Genomic DNA, 21,864 nt, shown 5'->3' on the forward strand with positions numbered 1-21,864 from the left:
ATCCTCAGGCCGAACTGATAGATTCCTTGGTTGTTCAGCCTAGCTTATGTGTTTCCACCGTTTCCTTTTCTCCCATGCGTGATTGCTCTAATCAAACAGGAGAGAGCGTCAGTGATCCTGATAGCGCCTGCGTGGCCACGCAGGACTTGGTATGCGGATCTAGTGAACATGTCCTCTCTGCCACCGTGGAAACTTCCATTGAGACAGGACCTTCTCATTCAAGGTCCTTTCCTACATCCAAATCTAATTTCTCTGCAGCTGACTTGCTGGAGATTGAATGCTTGATTTTATCGAAGTGAGGATTCTCTGATTCGGTCATCAATACTTTGATACAGGCCAGAAAGCCTGTCACTAGAAAAATCTATCATAAGATATGGCGTAAATAGCTTTATTGGTGTGAATCTAAGGGTTACTCATGGAGTAAAGTTAGGATTCCTAGGATTCTGTCTTTTCTCCAAGAAGGATTGGAGAAAGGGTTATCAGCGAGTTCCTTAAAGGGACATATTTCAGCTTTGTCAATTTTGTTTCACAAATGTTTGGCAAATGTGCCAGATGTTCAGTCTTTTTGTCAGGCTCTATCTAGAATTAAAGGGACACTGAACCCAATTTTTTTCTTTTGTGATTTAGATAGAGCAGGCAATTTTAAGCAACTTTCTAATTTACTCCTATTATCAATTTTTCTTCGTTCTCTTGCTATCTTTATTTGAAAAATAAGGTATCTAAACTTTTTTGGGGGTTCAGAACTCTGGACAGCAGTTTTTGATTGGTGGATGAATTTATCCACCAATCGGCAAGGACAACCTAGGTTGTTCACAAAAAATGGGCCGGCATCTAAACTTACATTCTTGCATTTCAAATAAAGATACCAAGAGAATGAAGAATAATTGATAATAGGAGTAAATTAGAAAGTTGCTTAAAATGTCATGCTCTATCTGAATCACAAAAGAAAACATTTAGGTTCAGTGTCCCTTTAAGCCTGTATATAGACCCATTACTCCTCCCTGGAGTTTGAATTTAGTTCTTCGAGTTCTTAAAGGGTTTCTGTTTGAACCCATGCATTCCATGGATATCAAATTGTTATCTTGGAAAGTTCTGTTTTTAGTTGCTATTTCTTCTTCTCAAAGAGTTTCTGAGCTTTCAGCACTACAGTGTGATTCTCCTTATCTCATTTTTCATTCTGATAAGGTGGTGTTACGTACCAAACCTGGATTCCTTCTTAAGATTGTTTCAAATAAGAATATTAATCAGGAAATTGTTGTTCCTTCCTTGTGTCCTAACCCTTCTTCTAAGAAGGAGCGTATGTTGCATAATTTGGATGTGGTCCGTGCCTTAAAGTTTTACTTACAGGCAACTAAGGATTTCCGTCAATCATCTTCATTATTCATTGTTTTTTCTGGAAAGCGTAGGGGTCAGAAAGCTACGGCTACCTCTCTTTCTTTTTGGCTGAGAAGTATCATCCACCTGGCATATGAGACTGCTGGACAGCAGCCTCCTGAAAGAATTACGGCTCATTCTACTAGGGCTGATGCATCTGTTGAACAGATTTGTAAGGCTGCGACTTGGTCGTCCCTTCAAACTTTTTCCAAATTTTCCAAATTTGATACTTTTGCTTCTTCTGAGGCTATTTTTGGGAGAAAGGTTCTTCAAGCAGTCCGTGTCCTATTGCTTTGGTATTGGTTCTCACAAGTAAGGATGAAATCCGTGGACTTGTCATATCTTTGTAAAAGAAAAGTAAATTTATGCTTGCCTGATAAATTAATTTCTTTTACGATATGACAAGTCCATGGCCCACCCTGTTCTCTTTAAGACATTTTTTCTTTATATTTTTTGTAAACTTCAGTCACCTCTGCACCTTTTAGCCTTTCCTTTTCTCTTCCTATACCTTCAGCCGAATGACTGAGGGTGGAGGGGAAGGGACGGGCTATATATACAGCTCTGCTGTGGTGCTCTTTGCCACTTCCTGTTAGCAGGAGGTTAAAGTGAAGGTAAAGTTAATCTGTCTGCCACAAAAAAATCAATATATCACTCAAAAATAATAGCATGTTCATTCATCAATTCTTATATTTTTCAATTTTACCTTTGTTATCTATTATAATGTGCTCCGATTTTGCTTTGAATAAAACAACACGTTTTTTTTTCCCTAAACAACAATCACGTTGTTTAGACAGCCAATTGATTTTTTGGCCGTTAGGCAGCCGTCAATTGACGTCAGAAGGGGATGCTTAATTGTGTGCATGCGCGACTATTTTTACTTCCTCCTTGAAAAGCGAGCGCGTCCTCGTGTAGCGCATGCGCATTAAGCGGTTCATTTGTTTGCCAAGTCTCAACCGCATATTGCAACAATGTTGTTACATTTCAATTGCTGCATCTTTTCCTATAAGCTGTTTAAACCATATTCACAAACCTATACTGTCGCTTCACAAATATAGGGCACGATCCGATATGCAGCGTCCCCCCCCCCCCTGCCCGAAGTTTCAGCTCGCAACTCGAGCTATCCCTAATACGGCGCCGTCAGAGGCTAAAGTGCCGTAAGTCTGATAAATCAGCGATGTCCAGAAATCTGCGTAAGTACAAATTTCTGGAGTCGCCAGTGACTTACGGCACTTTAGAAACTGCCGGCGCCTACAAAACCTGACTAAACTATGAAATCACCCGCACTGTCTAAAACGCCTCCTAAACATAGCCTGACACGTCTAACCCTCTATCCGCTATTCCCCCTCACTATCTTAACAATAAAAAAAGTTATTAACCCCTAAACCGCCGCTCCCGGACCCCGCTGCCAGCTATATTAAATCTATAACCCCCTAATGTGAGCCCCTACCCCGCTGCCATCTATCTTACCTACCCCCTAAAGTGAGCCCCTACCCCACCGCCATCTATTTTAAAATTATTAACCCCTAATTTAATCCCCCTACCCCGCCGCCAGCTATATTCAATTATTTAACCCCTAAAATACTAAACTATCCCTACCACTAAACCTAAGTCTAACCCTACAAATAGCCCTGAAAAGGGCTTTTTGCGTGGCATTACCCCAAAGTAAACTGCTCTTTTGCCAGCCCTTAAAAGGGCTTTTGGCGGGGCTTTGTCACAAAGTAATCAGCTCTTTTGCCTACAATCTAAATCCCCCTACACCGCTGCCACCTATAATAAATGTATTAACCCCTAATCTAATCCCCCTACAACGCCGCCACCTATATTAAACACATTAACCCCTAATCTAATCCCCCTACTCCGCCGCCAGCTATATTAACTATATTAACCCTAATTATATTTGGGTTAATATAGTTAATATCGTTATTATATTATATATATATATTAAGTATAATAACCCTATCTAACTCTAACATCCCTAACTAAACTCTTATTAAAATAAATCTAATATTAATATTATTAATGAAAATATTCCTATTTAAATCTAAATACTTACCTATAAAATAAACCCTAAGATAGCTACAATGTAATTAATAATTACATTGTAGCTATTTTAGGGTTTATATTTATTTTACAGGTAACTTTGTATTTATTTTAACTAGGTACAATAGCTATTAAATAGTTAATAACGATTTAATAGCTACCTAGTTAAAATAAGTACCAATTTACCTGTAAAATAAATCCTAACCTAAGTTACAAATACACCTACACTATCAATAAATTAAAGAAACTACAAATATCTAAACTAAAATACAATTAAATAATCTAAACTAAATTACAAAAAAAAAACAAACACTAAATTACAAAAAATAAAAAAAAGATTACAAGATTTTTAAGCTAATTACACCTATTCTAAGCCCCCTAATAAAATAATAAAGCCCCCCAAAATAAAAAAATTCCCTACCCTATTCTAAATTCAAAAAGTTAGCTCTTTTACCTTATCAGCCCTTAAAAGGGCCTTTTGCGGGGCATGCCCCAAAGAAAACTGCTCTTTTGCCTGAAAAAAAAAACACACAATACCACCCCCCAACATTACGACCCACCACCCACATACCCCTAATCTAACCCAAACCCCCCTTAAATAAACCTAACACTACCCCCCTGAAGATCTCCCTACCTTGTATTCACCCAGCTGGGCAGAACTCTTCATCCGATCCGGGGCGATGTCTTCAATCAAGCTGCAGAGAGTCTTCTTCCATCCGTTGATGTCTTCAAGCAAGCGTCAGAGAGTCTTCTTCCAGCCGGTGATGTCTTCAAGCAAAGCGGCATCTTCAATCATCTTTCTTCGCTCCTCCGCCGAGTAGCATCCATCCGGCACAATGACCTCCCGACGAATGAGGTTCCTTTAAATGACGTCATCCAAGATGGCGTCCGTCGAATTCCAATTGGCTGATAGGATTCTATCAGCCAATCGGAATTAAGGTAGAAAAATCTGATTGGCTGATTGAATCAGCCAATCAGATTCAAGTTCAATCCGATTGGCTTGAAGACATCACCGACTGGAAGAAGACTCTCTGCCGCTTGCTTGAAGACATCGCCGGGATGGAAGAAGACTTCTTTGCCGCTTGATTGAAGACATCGCCGGATGGAAGAAGACTCTCTGCAGCTTGATTGAAGACATCGCCCGGATCGGATGAAGAGTTCTGCCCGGCTGGGTGAATACAAGGTAGGGAGATCTTCAGGGGGGTAGTGTTAGGTTTATTTAAGGGGGGTTTGGGTTAGATTAGGGGTATGTGGGTGGTGGGTCGTAATGTTAGGGGGTGGTATTGTGTGTTTTTTTTCAGGCAAAAGAGCAGTTTTCTTTGGGGCATGCCCCGCAAAAGGCCCTTTTAAGGGCTGGTAAGGTAAAAGAGCTAATTTTTTTTAATTTAGAATAGTTGAGGGAATTTTTTTTATTTTGGGGGGCTTTATTATTTTATTAGGGGGCTTAGAATAGGTGTAATTGTATTCTTTTTTTTATTTTTTGTTATTTAGTGTTTTTTTTTTTGTAATTTAGTTTAGATTATTTAATTGTATTTTAGTTTAGATATTTGTAGTTTATTTAATTTATTGATAGTGTAGGTGTATTTGTAACTTAGGTTAGGATTTATTTTACAGGTAAATTGGTACTTATTTTAACTAGGTAGCTATTAAATAGTTATTAACTATTTAATAGCTATTGTACCTAGTTAAAATAAATACCAAGTTACCTGTAAAATAAATATAAACCCTAAAATAGCTACAATGTAATTATTAATTACATTGTAGCTATCTTAGGGTTTATTTTATAGGTAAGTATTTAGATTTAAATAGGAATATTTTCATTAATAATATTAATATTAGATTTATTTTAATAAGAGTTTAGTTAGGGATGTTAGAGTTAGATAGGGTTATTATACTTAATATATATATAATATAATAACTATATTAACTATATTAACCCTAATATAATTAGGGTTAATATATATAATATAATAATTATATTAACTATATTAACCCTAATATAATTAGGGTTAATATAGCTGGCGGCGGTGTAGGGGGATTAGATTAGGGGTTAATGTGTTTAATATAGGTGGCGGCGGTGTAGGGGGATTAGATTAGGGGTTAATACATTTATTATAGGTGGCAGCGGTGTAGGGGGATTTAGATTGTAGGCAAAAGAGCTGATTACTTTGTGACAAAGCCCCGCCAAAAGCCCTTTTAAGGGCTGGCAAAAGAGCAGTTTACTTTGGGGTAATGCCACGCAAAAAGCCCTTTTCAGGGCTATTTGTAGGATTAGACTTAGGTTTAGTGGTAGGGATAGTTTAGTATTTTAGGGGTTAAATAATCGAATATAGCTGGCGGCGGGGTAGGGGGATTAAATTAGGGGTAATAATTTTAAAATAGATGGCGGCGGGGTAGGAGCTCACTTTAGGGGGTAGGTAAGGTAGATGGCGGCTGGGTAGAAGCTCACTTTAGGGGGTAGGTAAGGTAGATGGCGGCGGTGTAAGGGGCTCACTTTAGGGGATAGTTTAATATAGTTGGCGACGGTGTAGGGGGATCACATTAGGCGGTAGTTAATGTAGGTGGCGGCGGTGTCCGGGAGCGGCGGTTTAGGGGTTAATAACTTTATTAGGGATTGCGGCGGGGGATCGCGGTTGACAGGTAGATAGACATTGCGTATGCGTTAGGTGTTAGGTTTATTTTGCAGGTAGTTTAGGGAGTTACGGGGCTCTAATAGACAGCGTAAGGCTTACTACGGCTTCTTTTTGTGGCGAGGTGAAAATGGAGTAAGATTTCTCCATTTTCGCCACGTAAGTCCTTACGCTGTATATTGGATACCAAACTGCGCTAGTTTGGTATACCTGCCTATGGTCCAAAAAACCACGGGCGACGGCAGAAATATACGAGCGTAACTTCTAGGTTACGTCGTATATAGGATACCAAACCAGCGCAAAATTCAGCGTCGCCGGCATTTGTGGGCGACGCTGCATATAGGATCGGGCCCATAGTATTGAATGAGTCTCGCAACTCATTCAATACTATGTTGCAGCTTTTGGACGCATGCGCTGAGGAGTTCTATGACCGCGATTAACGCGATGCGCAATAGCGAGAGATAATTTTTGGGTGCATGCGCGGTAAGTAGAGGCTCAATGTGCACGAGCGTAGTTCAAACGTATAGAGCGGGTGTGACCACTCTATACGTCAATGTATAGCAAACACGGAAATGCTGGATGGGAGGAGTTAGGATTGCAATAATTAGAAAAATCAAGGTAGGCAAATACGGTCAAATATAAAATTATTTAAAAAATAAACATAGCGACTACGTTGTACGTTGGAAAAGGAAAATACATATCAATTTGTATGTGAAAAACTTTACCTTCACTTTAATATCCCACAAGTAAGGATGAAATCTGTGAACTCGTCATATCGTAAAAGAAATTAATTTATCAGGCAAGCATAAATTTACTTTTTTTGGTGTTGACTGTCCCTTTTTGTCCTTGACTAAAAACAGCAATAAAAGCAAAGTTTCTACATACTCTTCGGAGGCTCAATCTTAATACATGAATATAACTCCTAAAGCTCAGTTTTTAAGATTGACACTTTGACACCTTAGGCTACCCCAAACATCTTAATGGAGAATTAGTGGAGTATATAATCACGTAAAGGCAAATACAACTAAAGGCATATATTGTTTTGTAGTGCCTTGCTTTATTGCACTTTGCAGTTATTGCAGTTTTTACAAATTGAAGGTTTGTGTGAAGCCTGCGTCAATCAAGTCTATCAGCGCCATTTTTTCAACATATATACACAAATAAACACATGAATACACACCTATATATACACTTATATATACCATCAGCAAAAAGATTGTGACTCCCTGAAAGCTCAGATGATGGTTAGCATTTTTTTTTTATCAATAAAGTATTTTTTAATTTAGGTATGTACATTGTTTGTTTGTTGTAGACAAAATGCTATTGCACACTTAATAGACTACAGTATAGTGTAAATACAACTTTTCTCCAACATAGGTGTGTCCGGTCCACGGCGTCATCCTTACTTGTGGGATATTCTCTTCCCCAACAGGAAATGGCAAAGAGCCCAGCAAAGCTGGTCACATGATCCCTCCTAGGCTCCGCCTACCCCAGTCATTCTCTTTGCCGTTGCACAGGCAACATCTCCACGGAGATGGCTAAGAGTTTTTTGGTGTTTAAATGTAGTTTTTATTCTTCAATCAAGAGTTTGTTATTTTAAAATAGTGCTGGTATGTACTATTTACTCTGAAACAGAAAAGAGATGAAGATTTCTGTTTGTAAGAGGAAAATGATTTTAGCAACCGTTACTAAAATCGATGGCTGTTTCCACACAGGACTGTTGAGATGAATTAACTTCAGTTGGGGGAAACAGTGGGCAGACTTTTGCTGCTTGAGGTATGACACATTTCTAACAAGACTTGGTAATGCTGGAAGCTGTCATTTTCCCTATGGGAACCGGTAAGCCATTTTCTTAGTTTAGTATAAGAATAAAGGGCTTCACAAGGGCTTTAAAGACTGGTAGACATTTTTCTGGGCTAAAACGATTACTTTATAAGTATTTTTTAGTGGATTATAACTATAAATAGTTCTTTTAATCTTGGGGATGTATTAAAAAAACGGCAGGCACTGTATTGGACACCTTTTTCACTGGGGGCCTTTTCTAGTCATAGGCAGAGCCTCATTTTCGCGCCACTAATGCGCAGTTGTTTTTGGAAAGCAAGGCATGCAGATGCATGTGTGAGGAGCTAAGAACCACTGAAAAAGCTTATTGAAGGCGTCATTTGGTATCGTATTCCCCTCTGGGCTTGGTTGGGTCTCAGCAAAGCAGATACCAGGGACTGTATAGGGGTTAAATGTAAAAAACGGCTCCGGTTCCGTTATTTTAAGAGTTAAAGCTTTCAAATTTGGTGTGCAATACTTTTAAGGCTTTAAGACACTGTGGTGAAATTTTGGTGAATTTTGAACAATTCCTTCATACTTTTTCACATATTCAGTAATAAAGTGTGTTCAGTTTAAAATTTAAAGTGACAGTAACGGTTTTATTTTAAAACGTTTTTTGTGCTTTGTTATCAAGTTTATGCCTGTTAACATGTCTGAACCATCAGATAGACGATGTTCTGTATGTTTGGAAGCCAAGGTTCCTCCCCATTTAAATATATGTGATGAATGTGACATAGTGTCCAAACAAAGTAGGGACAATGATGCCACTGATAATGATGTTGCCCAAAATGATTCCTCAAGCGAGGGGAGTAAGCATGGTACTGCATCATCCCCTTCTGTGTCTACACCAGTCTTGCCCACACAAGAGGCCCCTAGTACATCTAGTGCGCCAATCCTTCTTACTATGCAACAATTAACGGCTGTAATGGATAATTCTATTAAAAACATTTTGTCCAAAATGCCCACTTATCAGAGAAAGCGCGATTGCTCTGTTTTAGATACTGAAGAGCATGAGGACGCTGATGATAATGGTTCTGACATACCCTCACACCAATCTGAAGGGGCCAGGAGGGAGGTTTTGTCTGAGGGAGAAATTTCAGATTCAGGAAAAATTTCTCAACAAGCTGAACCTGATGTTATTACTTTTAAATTTAAATTAGAACATCTCCGCGCTCTGCTTAAGGAGTTGTTATCTACTCTGGATGATTGTGACAATTTGGTCATTCCAGAGAAATTATGTAAGATGGACAAGTTCCTAGAGGTCCCGGTGCCCCCCGATGCTTTTCCTATACCCAAGCGGGTGGCGGACATTGTAAATAAGGAATGGGAAAGGCCCGGCATACCTTTTGTTCCTCCCCCTATATTTAAAAAATTATTTCCTATGGTCGACCCCAGAAAGGACTTATGGCAGACAGTCCCCAAGGTCGAGGGGGCGGTTTCTACTCTAAACAAACGCACTACTATCCCTATAGAAGATAGTTGTGCTTTCAAAGATCCTATGGATAAAAAATTAGAGGGTTTGCTTAAAAAGATGTTTGTTCAGCAAGGTTACCTTCTACAACCAATTTCATGCATTGTTCCTGTCACTACAGCAGCGTGTTTCTGGTTCGAAAGAACTAGAAAAGTCGCTCAATAAAGACTCTTCGTATGAGGAGGTTATGGACAGAGTTCAAGCACTTAAATTGGCTAACTCTTTTATCTTAGACGCCACTTTGCAATTAGCTAGATTAGCGGCGAAAAATTCAGGTTTTGCTATTGTGGCGCGCAGAGCGCTTTGGCTAAAGTCTTGGTCAGCGGATGTGTCCTCCAAGAACAAATTGCTTAACATCCCTTTCAAAGGTAAAACGCTGTTTGGCCCTGACTTGAAAGAGATTATTTCAGACATCACTGGGGGAAAGGGCCACGCCCTTCCTCAGGATAGGTCTTTTAAGGCTAAAAATAAGCCAAATTTTCGTCCCTTTCGCAGAAACGGACCAGCCTCAAATTCTACACCCTCTAAGCAAGAGGGTAATAGTTCTCAAACCAAACCAGCCTGGAGACCGATGCAAGGCTGGAACAAGGGTAAGCAGGCCAAGAAACCTGCCACTGCTACTAAAACAGCATGAAGTGTTGGCCCCCGATCCGGGACCGGATCTGGTGGGGGGCAGACTCTCTCTCTTTGCTCAGGCTTGGGCAAGAGATGTTCAGGATCCTTGGGCGCTAGAAATAGTTTCTCAAGGTTATCTCCTGGAATTCAAGGAACTACCCCCAAGGGGGAGGTTCCACAGGTCTCAATTGTCTTCAAACCAAATAAAAAGACAGGCATTCTTACATTGTGTAGAAGACCTGTTAAGAATGGGAGTGATTCATCCTGTTCCATTAGGAGAACAAGGGATGGGGTTTTACTCCAATCTGTTCATAGTTCCCAAAAAAGAAGGAACATTCAGACCAATTTTAGATCTCAAGATTCTAAACAAATTTCTCAGGGTTCCATCGTTCAAGATGGAAACCATTCGAACAATTCTTCCTACCATCCAGGAAGGTCAATTCATGACCACGGTGGATTTAAAGGATGCGTATCTACATATTCCTATCCACAAGGAACATCATCGGTTCCTAAGGTTCGCCTTTCTGGACAAGCATTACCAGTTTGTGGCACTTCCATTCGGATTAGCCACTGCTCCAAGGATTTTCACAAAAGTACTAGGGTCCCTTCTAGCGGTGCTAAGACCAAGGGGCATTGCAGTAGTACCTTACTTGGACGACATACTGATTCAAGCGTCGTCTCTGTCAAAAGCAAAGGCTCATACGGACATTGTCCTAGCCTTTCTCAGATCTCACGGGTGGAAAGTGAACATAGAAAAAAAGTTCTCTGTCCCCGTCAACAAGAGTTCCCTTCTTGGGAACAATAATAGACTCCTTAGAAATGAAGATTTTTCTGACAGAGGCCAGAAAATCAAAACTTCTAAGCTCTTGTCAAGTACTTCATTCTGTTCTTCTTCCTTCCATAGCGCAGTGCATGGAAGTAATAGGTTTGATGGTTGCGGCAATGGACATAGTTCCTTTTGCACGAATTCATCTAAGACCATTACAACTGTGCATGCTCAGACAGTGGAATGGGGATTATACAGACTTGTCTCCGACGATCCAAGTAGATCAAAGAACCAGAGATTCACTCCGTTGGTGGCTGAACCTGGACAACCTGTCACAGGGAATGAGCTTCGGCAGACCAGAGTGGGTCATTGTCACGACCGACGCCAGTCTGGTGGGCTGGGGCGCGGTCTGGGAACCCATGAAAGCTCAGGGTCTATGGTCTCGGGAAGAATCTCTTCTCCCGATAAACATTCTGGAACTGCGAGCGATATTCAATGCTCTCAAAGCTTGGCCTCAACTAGCAAAGGCCAAATTCATAAGGTTTCAATCAGACAACATGACGACTGTTGCATATATCAACCATCAGGGGGGAACAAGGAGTTCCCTGGCGATGGAGGAAGTGACCAAAATAATTCAATGGGCGGAGAATCACTCCTGCCACTTGTCTGCAATCCACATCCCAGGAGTGGAAAATTGGGAAGCGGATTTTCTGAGTCGTCAGACTTTCCATCCGGGGGAGTGGGAACTCCATCAGGAAATCTTTGCCCAAATAACTCAATTATGGGGCATTCCAGACATGGACCTGATGGCGTCTCGTCAGAACTTCAAGGTTCCTTGCTACGGGTCCAGATCCAGGGATCCCAGGGCGACTCTAGTAGATGCACTGATAGCACCTTGGACCTTCAACCTAGCTTATGTATTCCCACCGTTCCCTCTCATTCCCAGGCTGGTAGCCAGGATCAATCAGGAGAGGGCTTCGGTGATCTTGAAAGCTCCTGCGTGGCCACGCAGAACTTGGTATGCAGACCTGGTGAATATGTCATCGGCTCCACCATGGAAGCTACCTTTGAGACAGGACCTTCTTGTTCAAGGTCCATTCGAACATCCGAATCTGGCTTCACTCCAACTGACTGCTTGGAGATTGAACGCTTGATTTTATCAAAGCGTGGGTTTTCAGATTCTGTCATTGATACTCTTGTTCAGGCTAGAAAGCCTGTAACTAGGAAAATTTACCATAAAATATGGAAAAAATATATTTGTTGGTGTGAATCTAAAGGATTCCCATGGAACAAGATAAAAATTCCTAAGATTCTATCCTTTCTACAGGAGGGTTTGGAGAAAGGATTATCTGCAAGTTCTTTGAAGGGACAGATTTCTGCTTTATCTGTTTTACTTCACAAAAAACTGGCGGCTGTGCCAGATGTTCAAGCTTTTGTTCAGGCTCTGGTTAGAATCAAGCCTGTTTACAAACCTTTGACTCCTCCTTGGAGTCTCAATTTAGTTCTTTCAGTTCTTCAAGGGGTTCCGTTTGAACCCTTACATTCCGTAGATATTAAGTTACTATCTTGGAAAGTTTTGTTTTTGGTTGCAATTTCTTCTGCTAGAAGAGTTTCAGAGTTATCTGCTCTGCAGTGTTCTCCTCCTTATCTGGTGTTCCATGCAGATAAGGTGGTTTTGCGTACTAAACCTGGTTTTCTTCCGAAAGTTGTTTCTAACAAAAACATTAACCAGGAGATAGTTGTGCCTTCTTTGTGTCCGAATCCAGTTTCAAAGAAGGAACGTTTGTTACACAATTTGGATGTAGTTTGTGCTCTAAAATTCTATTTAGAGGCTACAAAGGATTTCAGACAAACATCTTCTTTGTTTGTTGTTTATTCTGGTAAAAGGAGAGGTCAAAAAACAACTTCTACCTCTCTCTCTTTTTGGCTTAAAAGCATCATCCGATTGGCTTATGAGACTGCCGGACGGCAGCCTCCTGAAAGAATCACAGCTCACTCCACTAGGGCTGTGGCTTCCACATGGGCCTTCAAGAACGAGGCTTCTGTTGATCAGATATGTAAGGCAGCGACTTGGTCTTCACTGCACACTTTTACCAAATTTTACAAATTTGATACTTTTGCTTCTTCTGAGGCTATTTTTGGGAGAAAGGTTTTGCAAGCCGTGGTGCCTTCCATCTAGGTGACCTGATTTGCTCCCTCCCATCATCCGTGTCCTAAAGCTTTGGTATTGGTTCCCACAAGTAAGGATGACGCCGTGGACCGGACACACCTATGTTGGAGAAAACAGAATTTATGCTTACCTGATAAAATTACTTTCTCCAACGGTGTGTCCGGTCCACGGCCCGCCCTGGTTTTTTTAATCAGGTCTGATGAATTATTTTCTCTAACTACAGTCACCACGGTATCATATGATTTCTCCTATGCATATTCCTCCTTTACGTCGGTCGAATGACTGGGGTAGGCGGAGCCTAGGAGGGATCATGTGACCAGCTTTGCTGGGCTCTTTGCCATTTCCTGTTGGGGAAGAGAATATCCCACAAGTAAGGATGACGCCGTGGACCGGACACACCGTTGGAGAAAGTAATTTATCAGGTAAGCATAAATTCTGTTTTATATATACACTGGGAAACCAAAAAAAATGAGTGTGACTTACTTTATAGCTATATTCACTTTATTGCGGTGGTCTGGGACCAAACCCACAAAACATCCGAGGTACGCTTGTATTTTAGCCTCTGTATTTCTCCATGTGTGTCATTCTGTCTTTCTCGATTAAACTTTTTTATGCTTTCAATGTCACCTACAAATTAACTTGTGGGTTTTAGACTGTAGATCATGCATTTAAAACTGATAGGACTTCTGTGTTTCATTCACAGAGATGATGGAAGTATTTTTGACGGACTTGTGGAAGAAGATGACAAGGATAAAGCAAAGAGGTATGTTTTTTCTTTTTTAACTTTTGTTGATAATGCAAAACAAAGGTTATGGTCTCTTTTCACTAATAATTTTTTTTTGGTTTTATTCTTTTTGTTCAAGTTAAGTAACAAACAGTTGTATTAAAAAAAAGTAATAGTCCCCCCCCCCTTTTGTTAACACTAATAACATTTTTATTGAATCCGGATGCTGCTTTTGAGAAATATTTTGGGGGAAAAAACAATGTATTAACAACGCTTACAAGGGAACGGATTGAAAATTAAACACGCCTCTGTGGATATCAGATTACACACCTCTTGAGTTGTTAATAATATGTCATCTACAGTAGTCTACATTAGAGCTGCGCATCTTCACTTGTCTCACGATTCGATTTGATTACGATTATCATCGTAATGATTCGATTCTACGATGCATTGCGATGCATCACGATTACTGCACTATTTCTGCCCATTTTTTAAATTTTTCAGAAAAAAAAATTCAAGCAGTCAAAATATTGAAATAAACTCTATTTTTATTTTATTAGCTCAAAAAAGGGACACTCTTTCCTGTGGCAAAGTCTGAACACAGCAGACAACAACAGTTTTATAGAACAGTAAATACTAAGTGGCAATTGTATTGTAATTGTATTGGTTTGGAAACAATATTATGGCATCAAACTGTAGTTACAGAGTAGTGTAAAAAGTGCAGTGCTCGCAGTGTACTTCTTCAATAAAAGAAAATATTTAAATTTATATTATATATAGTACACTATACACTTGTAAACAAACATGAACAACAAATAAATGTCTAACCTATCTATGTTGGTTTTAATTTAATGTCTTTACTTAGTAATAATATAATAATAGACATTAAATTAAAACCAAAATAGATAGGTTAAGCTTAAGTTACCACCATAATACCTTATTTCTTATTTATGTGAAAATTGTCCTCCTCAGAAAACAAAACATAAATCCCTTATATGCGGTACAAAATTACAGGTGCACTTAGTGGCCTTCATGACTGTCAATTTGTGGCAAACAAACATCACGTGAATCTGGAACACAGCACAGAGTGTGCACACAACACACACATGTGACATATACAATTAGTTTACACAGTTACAGTAGTACTAGAGACATTTAAAACAAGTAGCATTGAACTGAACTACTATAACTAGTTTCTTCTTGATGATTATATTATCTTTATGGGATCACAAATATATAGTTAGTTATTAGTTACTTAGTTTTAAAGCAATACTACACACAACTGAACAGTGACTGAGTCTGTCACTGAACACACAGTCACAGTCACACACACAAACAAACAATACATAAAAAAGCCCACAGACATCAAGGAGTAAATCATGGTGAAGAAAGGGTGGCACGCCACGCACATGAGGTGTTTGTGCTTTATTTTTGTATTGTGTTGTGTGTGTGTGTGCTGTGTACTGTCTGTTACAGTATATTTGTGATCCAATAAAGATTTACTCAAGGTTTTAAGCTTCAATTTACGATTTATTCTGTCAAGGCTTTTCCTTCCCCTAATAATAGTGGTTTGGCTTCAGTGGTCTCACTCTCTGCACACTCATAGACAGTTAGACACTAGACAGTGGGACACACACAAACAAAAACATTCAAAGGCACCACAGCCAGTCAGCCACAGTCACACTCACACTCATAGACAGACACACATACAAACAAAAACATTCAAAGGCAGTTAAGGCACTCAGTCTCACACACACTCATAGATACATACAAACAACATTCAAACTGGCACTCACTCACAGTCACACTCACACACTCATAAAGACAGTTAGACATTACACACACAAACAACTCTCTGGAGTACACGTTTAGGATCCGATTTATTAGTAGAGGCGCGCTGACTGGCGGGTGGTGGTGGAGGTGGTTATTGTTAACTGGTTGGTTATATTAGGTTAACCCCTACAGATCTGCCTGGGAGTGGGATGGCATTTGGGATCATAAACAAAACATATGATATCTTTCTTAAAGGGTCTATTTAAAATAGACAATTTTTAGTGTGAATAATCCCTTATTCAATATGCACTCACTGCATTGCAAACAATACAGGTGTGCTGTAAACAATAGCACAACATCTACAAAACAGAGCACTTCCTGATTGGCAAACATCACAGTAACACTAGATGTAGTAATAGACATTATACAAGAAGTAGCATTGAACTATTAGATTAACTTACTTTGATTATCTTTATGGGATCACAAATATATTGTTACACAACACACACACACCACACACACACAGTCACACAATACCAAAAAAAACCACACATCATAAAAAGAGTGAATCATGGTGAAGAAGGGTGACACGCACACATGAGGTGTGTGCAGTTGTGTGTTGTTTCTTTTGTATTGTTTGTGTGTGTGTAACTGTGACAGTGAGTGACGTGGTCAGTCGTGTAGTGTACTAGTATATTTTGTGATCCAAGAAAGATTTACTCAAGGTTTTAAGCTTCATTTTTCAAAAAGCTATAAGCTATAACATTAACAAATATAAAATAACTTAATAACAATACTGCACTGGGCACTGCAGTGGGGCACACAGCACTTTCTGGATGTGCCAAAAAACATTAAATATTATAAACCTGAATCACTACTCAGAATTATGGAATATGTAGGTTTTTCTGTAAGAACACTAGTTGATCCACATGCTCTGGTTTGAGGGTGCTTCTTTTTGCCGTTACCACATCTCCTGCAGTGGAGAAAACCCGCTCTGCAGACACGCTTGTACCTGGGATACACAAGTATTGCTTTGACAAATGAGAGAGGAGGGGAAATATGACCTCATGTACATGCCACCAGTTCAAAGGGTCTTCAGTGAGCGGCAGAGATGGGGCTTTACAATATTTCTCTATTTCCTCTTCAGCCTTGGCATAGGGGGTCTTGGGTTCTATTGTACCTTCAGTGTCAGTGAAAGACTGTCCCAGCAAAGTCATGAGCAGCGATGTGGACTTTCTTTTGGGAGAAGGGGGGTTATCCTCCTCGATGGGTGATTCTTCTTCCAGAGTTTCTTTTCCCTCAGGCAGTGGCACTTCATCCACGTTTGTCCTCCTAGATGTAACTGTACTAGTACACTCAATCTGTGTTTGAACAAAAGAATAGAAAAAATAGCATTCATTATTACCTCTAGCAGCCAGCCAGCTAATGCTATGTGTGTGCTCAGAGAGACAGTAATGCATAAATGCATGCAACAGCTCACATCTATTAGGTCGGAGGAGGAGGAAAGTTGATTGTGGCGTTTTCGAACTGTCTTATATAAATAAACCTTGTACTCATTAAACTAGCTACTAAGCAAGCTACTGCTAGCTAAGCCTATTTTGTTATGGATGGTATGTTTTATGTTTGTTTTCAATTTATACATTTTTCAAGAAACATGATGCAATTAAAATTACCTCCAAGGATGCAGCCTCCTCAGTCACTCCTCTGTATATCTCCAATCTCTCCTCCTCTGTGAGAATAAAAGGCAGTCCCTTAAAATGAGGATCCAGGGCAGAGGCTGTATAAAGTATCTTTCTTTCATGTAATTAGCAAGAGTCCATGAGCTAGTGACGTATGGGATATACATTCCTACCAGGAGGGGCAAAGTTTCCCAAACCTCAAAATGCTTATAAATACACCCCTCATCACACCCACAAATCAGTTTTACAAACTTTGCCTCCTATGGAGGTGGTGAAGTAAGTTTGTGCTAGATTCTACGTTGATATGCGCTCCGCAGCATGTTGGAGCCCGGTTTTCCTCTCAGTGTGCAGTGAATGTCAGAGGGATGTGAGGAGAGTATTGCCTATTTGAATGCAATGATCTCCTTCTACGGGGTCTATTTCATAGGTTCTCTGTTATCGGTCGTAGAGATTCATCTCTTACCTCCCTTTTCAGATCGACGATATACTCTTATATATACCATTACCTCTACTGATTCTCGTTTCAGTACTGGTTTGGCTTTCTACTACTTGTAGATGAGTGTCCTGGGGTAAGTAAGTCTTATTTTCTGTGACACTCTAAGCTATGGTTGGGCACTTTTATATAAAGTTCTAAATATATGTGTTCAAACATTTATTTGCCTTGACTCAGGATGTTCAACGTTCCTTATTTCAGACAGTCAGTTTCATATTTGGGATAATGCATATGGATTAATCAATTTTTTTCTTACCTTAAAATTTGACTTTTTCCCTGTGGGCTATTAGGCTCGCGGGGGCTGAAAATGCTTCATTTTATTGCGTCATTCTTGGCGCAGACTTTTTTGGCGCAAAAATTTTTTTGTTTCCGGCGTCATACGTGTCGCCGGAAGTTGCGTCATTTTTTTGACGTTTTTTTGCGCCAAAAGTGTCGGCGTTCCGGATGTGGCGTCATTTTTGGCGCCAAAAGCATTTAGGTGCCAAATAATGTGGGCGTCTTTTTTGGCGCTAAAAAATATGGGCGTCTCTATTGTCTCCACATTATTTAAGTCTCATTATTTATTGCTTCTGGTTGCTAGAAGCTTGTTCACTGGCATTTTTTTCCCCATTCCTGAAACTGTCATTTAAGGAATTTGATCAATTTTGCTTTATATGTTGTTTTTTCTATTACATATTGCAAGATGTCTCCGTTGTCCCTGAGTCAGAAGCCACTTCTGGAAAAATGCTTAACTGAGTTTCAGTTCTACCAAAGCTAAGTTCATTTATTTTAAATGTTATAAATGTTTATGTTTAGCTATGGTTTGTATTAAGTTATTATGATATACTTTTACATGCAGATTCCATTAGTATTTATGCTTTATACATTTCCATTCTTAAGTACAAGAAATGTTTAGAAGATTTTTAAGAAATATTTTTTCTGATTAAGGCTTTGTCTGACTTTGTGCCTTCTAATATCAATTTTTAGGTCTTTTTCACTTCTTTTTTAATTATTGAAGTTTCAAATGACCAACAACATACTGATTTATCCTTCTCTGATGATGTTTTTTTCTCTTTCAGAAATTCTCTTCATCAGATATTGACACTAACAAATCTACTTTTTTATATAAATTTTTTATTATTAAAGTACATTTGTTCTTTGTTGAAGAGGTGTTGGATTATTTTGGATATTAAGGTAACTAGTTCTTTAAAACTAGCTGACACTATTTCTGCCTTTTTATTCTTCTGTGATTTCAGAGGTTTTCCTTCCAATTCCCCATACTAGGGAATGGAATAGGCTGAGAATTTTCTTTTATTTTTAAACTATATTCTTTTGTCAAGCAGTTTAAATTTAATTTGGAGGGTTCTCCAATTTATTGGAGCTATCTCTACTCCTACTAATTATGCTATTGTTGTTATAGCAAAATAGTATTTATTTTCCTTTATATAGTTATATCTTATTTATGGAAAATTATTTAGTTTCAGGTACTTTTCTAAGTATCAGATTATGATTTATTTCTCCAACATAGGTGTGTCCGGTCCACGGCGTCATCCTTACTTGTGGGATATTCTCTTCCCCAACAGGAAATGGCAAAGAGCCCAGCAAAGCTGTCACATGATCCCTCCTAGGCTCCGCCTACCCCAGTCATTCTCTTGCCGTTGTACAGGCAACATCTCCACGGAGATGGCTTAGAGTTTTTTAGGTGTTTAACTGTAGTTTTTATTATTCAATCAAGAGTTTGTTATTTTAAAATAGTGCTGGTATGTACTATTTACTCAGAAACAGAAAGGAGATGAAGATTTCTGTTTGTATGAGGAAAATGATTTTAGCAACCGTCACTAAAATCCATGGCTGTTCCACACAGGACTGTTGAGAGCAATTAACTTCAGTTGGGGGAACAGTGAGCAGTCTCTTGCTGCTTGAGGTATGACACATTCTAACAAGACGATGTAATGCTGGAAGCTGTCATTTTCCCTATGGGATCCGGTAAGCCATGTTTATTAAGATCGTAAATAAGGGGCTTCACAAGGGCTTATTAAGACTGTAGACTTTTTCTGGGCTAAATCGATTCATTATTAACACATATTTAGCCTTGAGGAATCATTTTATCTGGGTATTTTGATATAATAATATCGGCAGGCACTGTTTTAGACACCTTATTCTTTAGGGGCTTTCCCAAATCATAGGCAGAGCCTCATTTTCGCGCCGGTGTTGCGCACTTGTTTTTGAGAGGCATGACATGCAGTCGCATGTGAGAGGAGCTCTGATACTTAGAAAAGACTTTCTGAAGGCGTCATTTGGTATCGTATTCCCCTTTGGGCTTGGTTTGGGTCTCAGCAAAGCAGATACCAGGGACTGTAAAGGGGTTAAAGTTAAAAACGGCTCCGGTTCCGTTATTTTAAGGGTTAAAGCTTCCAAATTTGGTGTGCAATACTTTTAAGGCTTTAAGACACTGTGGTGAAAATTTGGTGAATTTTGAACAATTCCTTCATGTTTTTCGGCAATTGCAGTAATAAAGTGTGTTCAGTTTTAAAATTTAAAGTGACAGTAACGGTTTTTATTTTAAAACGTTTTTTGTACTTTGTTATCAAGTTTATGCCTGTTTAACATGTCTGAACTACCAGATAGACTGTGTTATGAATGTGGGGAAGCCAGAATTCCTATTCATTTAAATAAATGTGATTTATGTGACAATGATGCCGAAGATGATTCCTCAAGTGAGGGGAGTAAGCATGGTACTGCATCATTCCCTCCTTCGTCTACACGAGTCTTGCCCACTCAGGAGGCCCCTAGTACATCTAGCGCGCCAATACTCCTTACTATGCAACAATTAACGGCTGTAATGGATAATTCTGTCAAAAACATTTTAGCCAAAATGAACACTTATCAGCGTAAGCGCGACTGCTCTGTTTTAGATACTGAAGAGCATGACGACGCTGATAATAATGGTTCTGAAGGGCCCCTAACCCAGTCTGATGGGGCCCGGGAGGTTTTGTCTGAGGGAGAAATTACTGATTCAGGGAACATTTCTCAACAAGCTGAACCTGATGTGATTACGTTTAAATTTAAGTTGGAACATCTCCGCATTCTGCTCAAGGAGGTATTATCCACTCTGGATGATTGTGACAAGTTGGTCATCCCAGAGAAACTATGTAAAATGGACAAGTTCCTAGAGGTCCCGGGGCTCCCAGAAGCTTTTCCTATACCCAAGCGGGTGGCGGACATTGTTAATAAAGAATGGGAGAGGCCCGGTATTCCTTTCGTCCCTCCCCCCATATTTAAAAAATTGTTTCCTATGGTCGACCCCAGAAAGGACTTATGGCAGACAGTCCCCAAGGTCGAGGGAGCGGTTTCCACTTTAAACAAACGCACCACTATACCCATAGAGGATAGTTGTGCTTTCAAAGATCCTATGGATAAAAAATTAGAAGGTTTACTTAAAAAGATGTTTGTTCAGCAGGGTTACCTTCTACAACCAATTTCATGCATTGTCCCTGTAGCTACAGCCGCATGTTTCTGGTTCGATGAGCTGATAAAGGCGGTCGATAGTGATTCTCCTCCTTATGAGGAGATTATGGACAGAATCAATGCTCTCAAATTGGCTAATTCTTTCACCCTAGACGCCACTTTGCAATTGGCTAGGTTAGCGGCTAAGAATTCAGGGTTTGCTATTGTGGCGCGCAGAGCGCTTTGGTTGAAATCTTGGTCAGCTGATGCGTCTTCCAAGAACAAGCTACTTAACATCCTTTCAAGGGGAAAAACGCTGTTTGGCCCTGAATGGAAAGAGATTATCTCTGATATCACTGGGGGTAAGGGCCACGCCCTTCCTCAGGATCGCCTTTCAAGGCAAAAAATAAACCTAATTTTCGTCCCTTTCGTAGAAACGGACCAGCCCAAAGTGCTACGTCCTCTAAGCAAGAGGGTAATACTTCTCAAGCCAAGCCAGCTTGGAGACCAATGCAAGGCTGGAACAAGGAAAGCAGGCCAAGAAACCTGCCACTGGCTACCAAGACAGCATGAAATGTTGGCCCCCGATCCGGGACCCGGATCTGGTGGGGGGCAGACTCTCTCTCTTTCGCTCAGGCTTGGGCAAGAGATGTTCTGGATCCTTGGGCGCTAGAAATAGTCTCCCAAGGTTATCTTCTGGAATTCAAGGGGCTTCCCCCAAGGGGGAGGTTCCACAGGTCTCAGTTGTCTTCAGACCACATAAAAAGACAGGCATTCTTACATTGTGTAGAAGACCTGTTAAAAATGGGAGTGATTCATCCTGTTCCATTAAGAGAACAAGGGATGGGGTTCTACTCCAATCTGTTCATAGTTCCCAAAAAA

At 39.8% G+C, this 21,864-nt stretch overlaps 1 protein-coding gene across 3 annotated transcripts in view; it reads left to right on the forward strand.

Moving 5' to 3' along the window:
- Positions 1–21,864, forward strand: part of CLOCK (clock circadian regulator) — a 482,886-nt gene that overhangs the window by 183,608 nt on the left and 277,414 nt on the right. For all 3 annotated transcript variants that reach the window (XM_053703956.1, XM_053703957.1, XM_053703958.1), the window contains exon 4: positions 13,591–13,650. In XM_053703956.1, the coding sequence (XP_053559931.1) occupies positions 13,591–13,650 (60 nt within the window). The remainder of the gene's footprint in view (positions 1–13,590; positions 13,651–21,864) is intronic.

Source organism: Bombina bombina, chromosome 2 (genome assembly GCF_027579735.1).
Source record: "Bombina bombina isolate aBomBom1 chromosome 2, aBomBom1.pri, whole genome shotgun sequence".
Classification (NCBI taxonomy): Eukaryota; Metazoa; Chordata; class Amphibia; order Anura; family Bombinatoridae; genus Bombina; species Bombina bombina.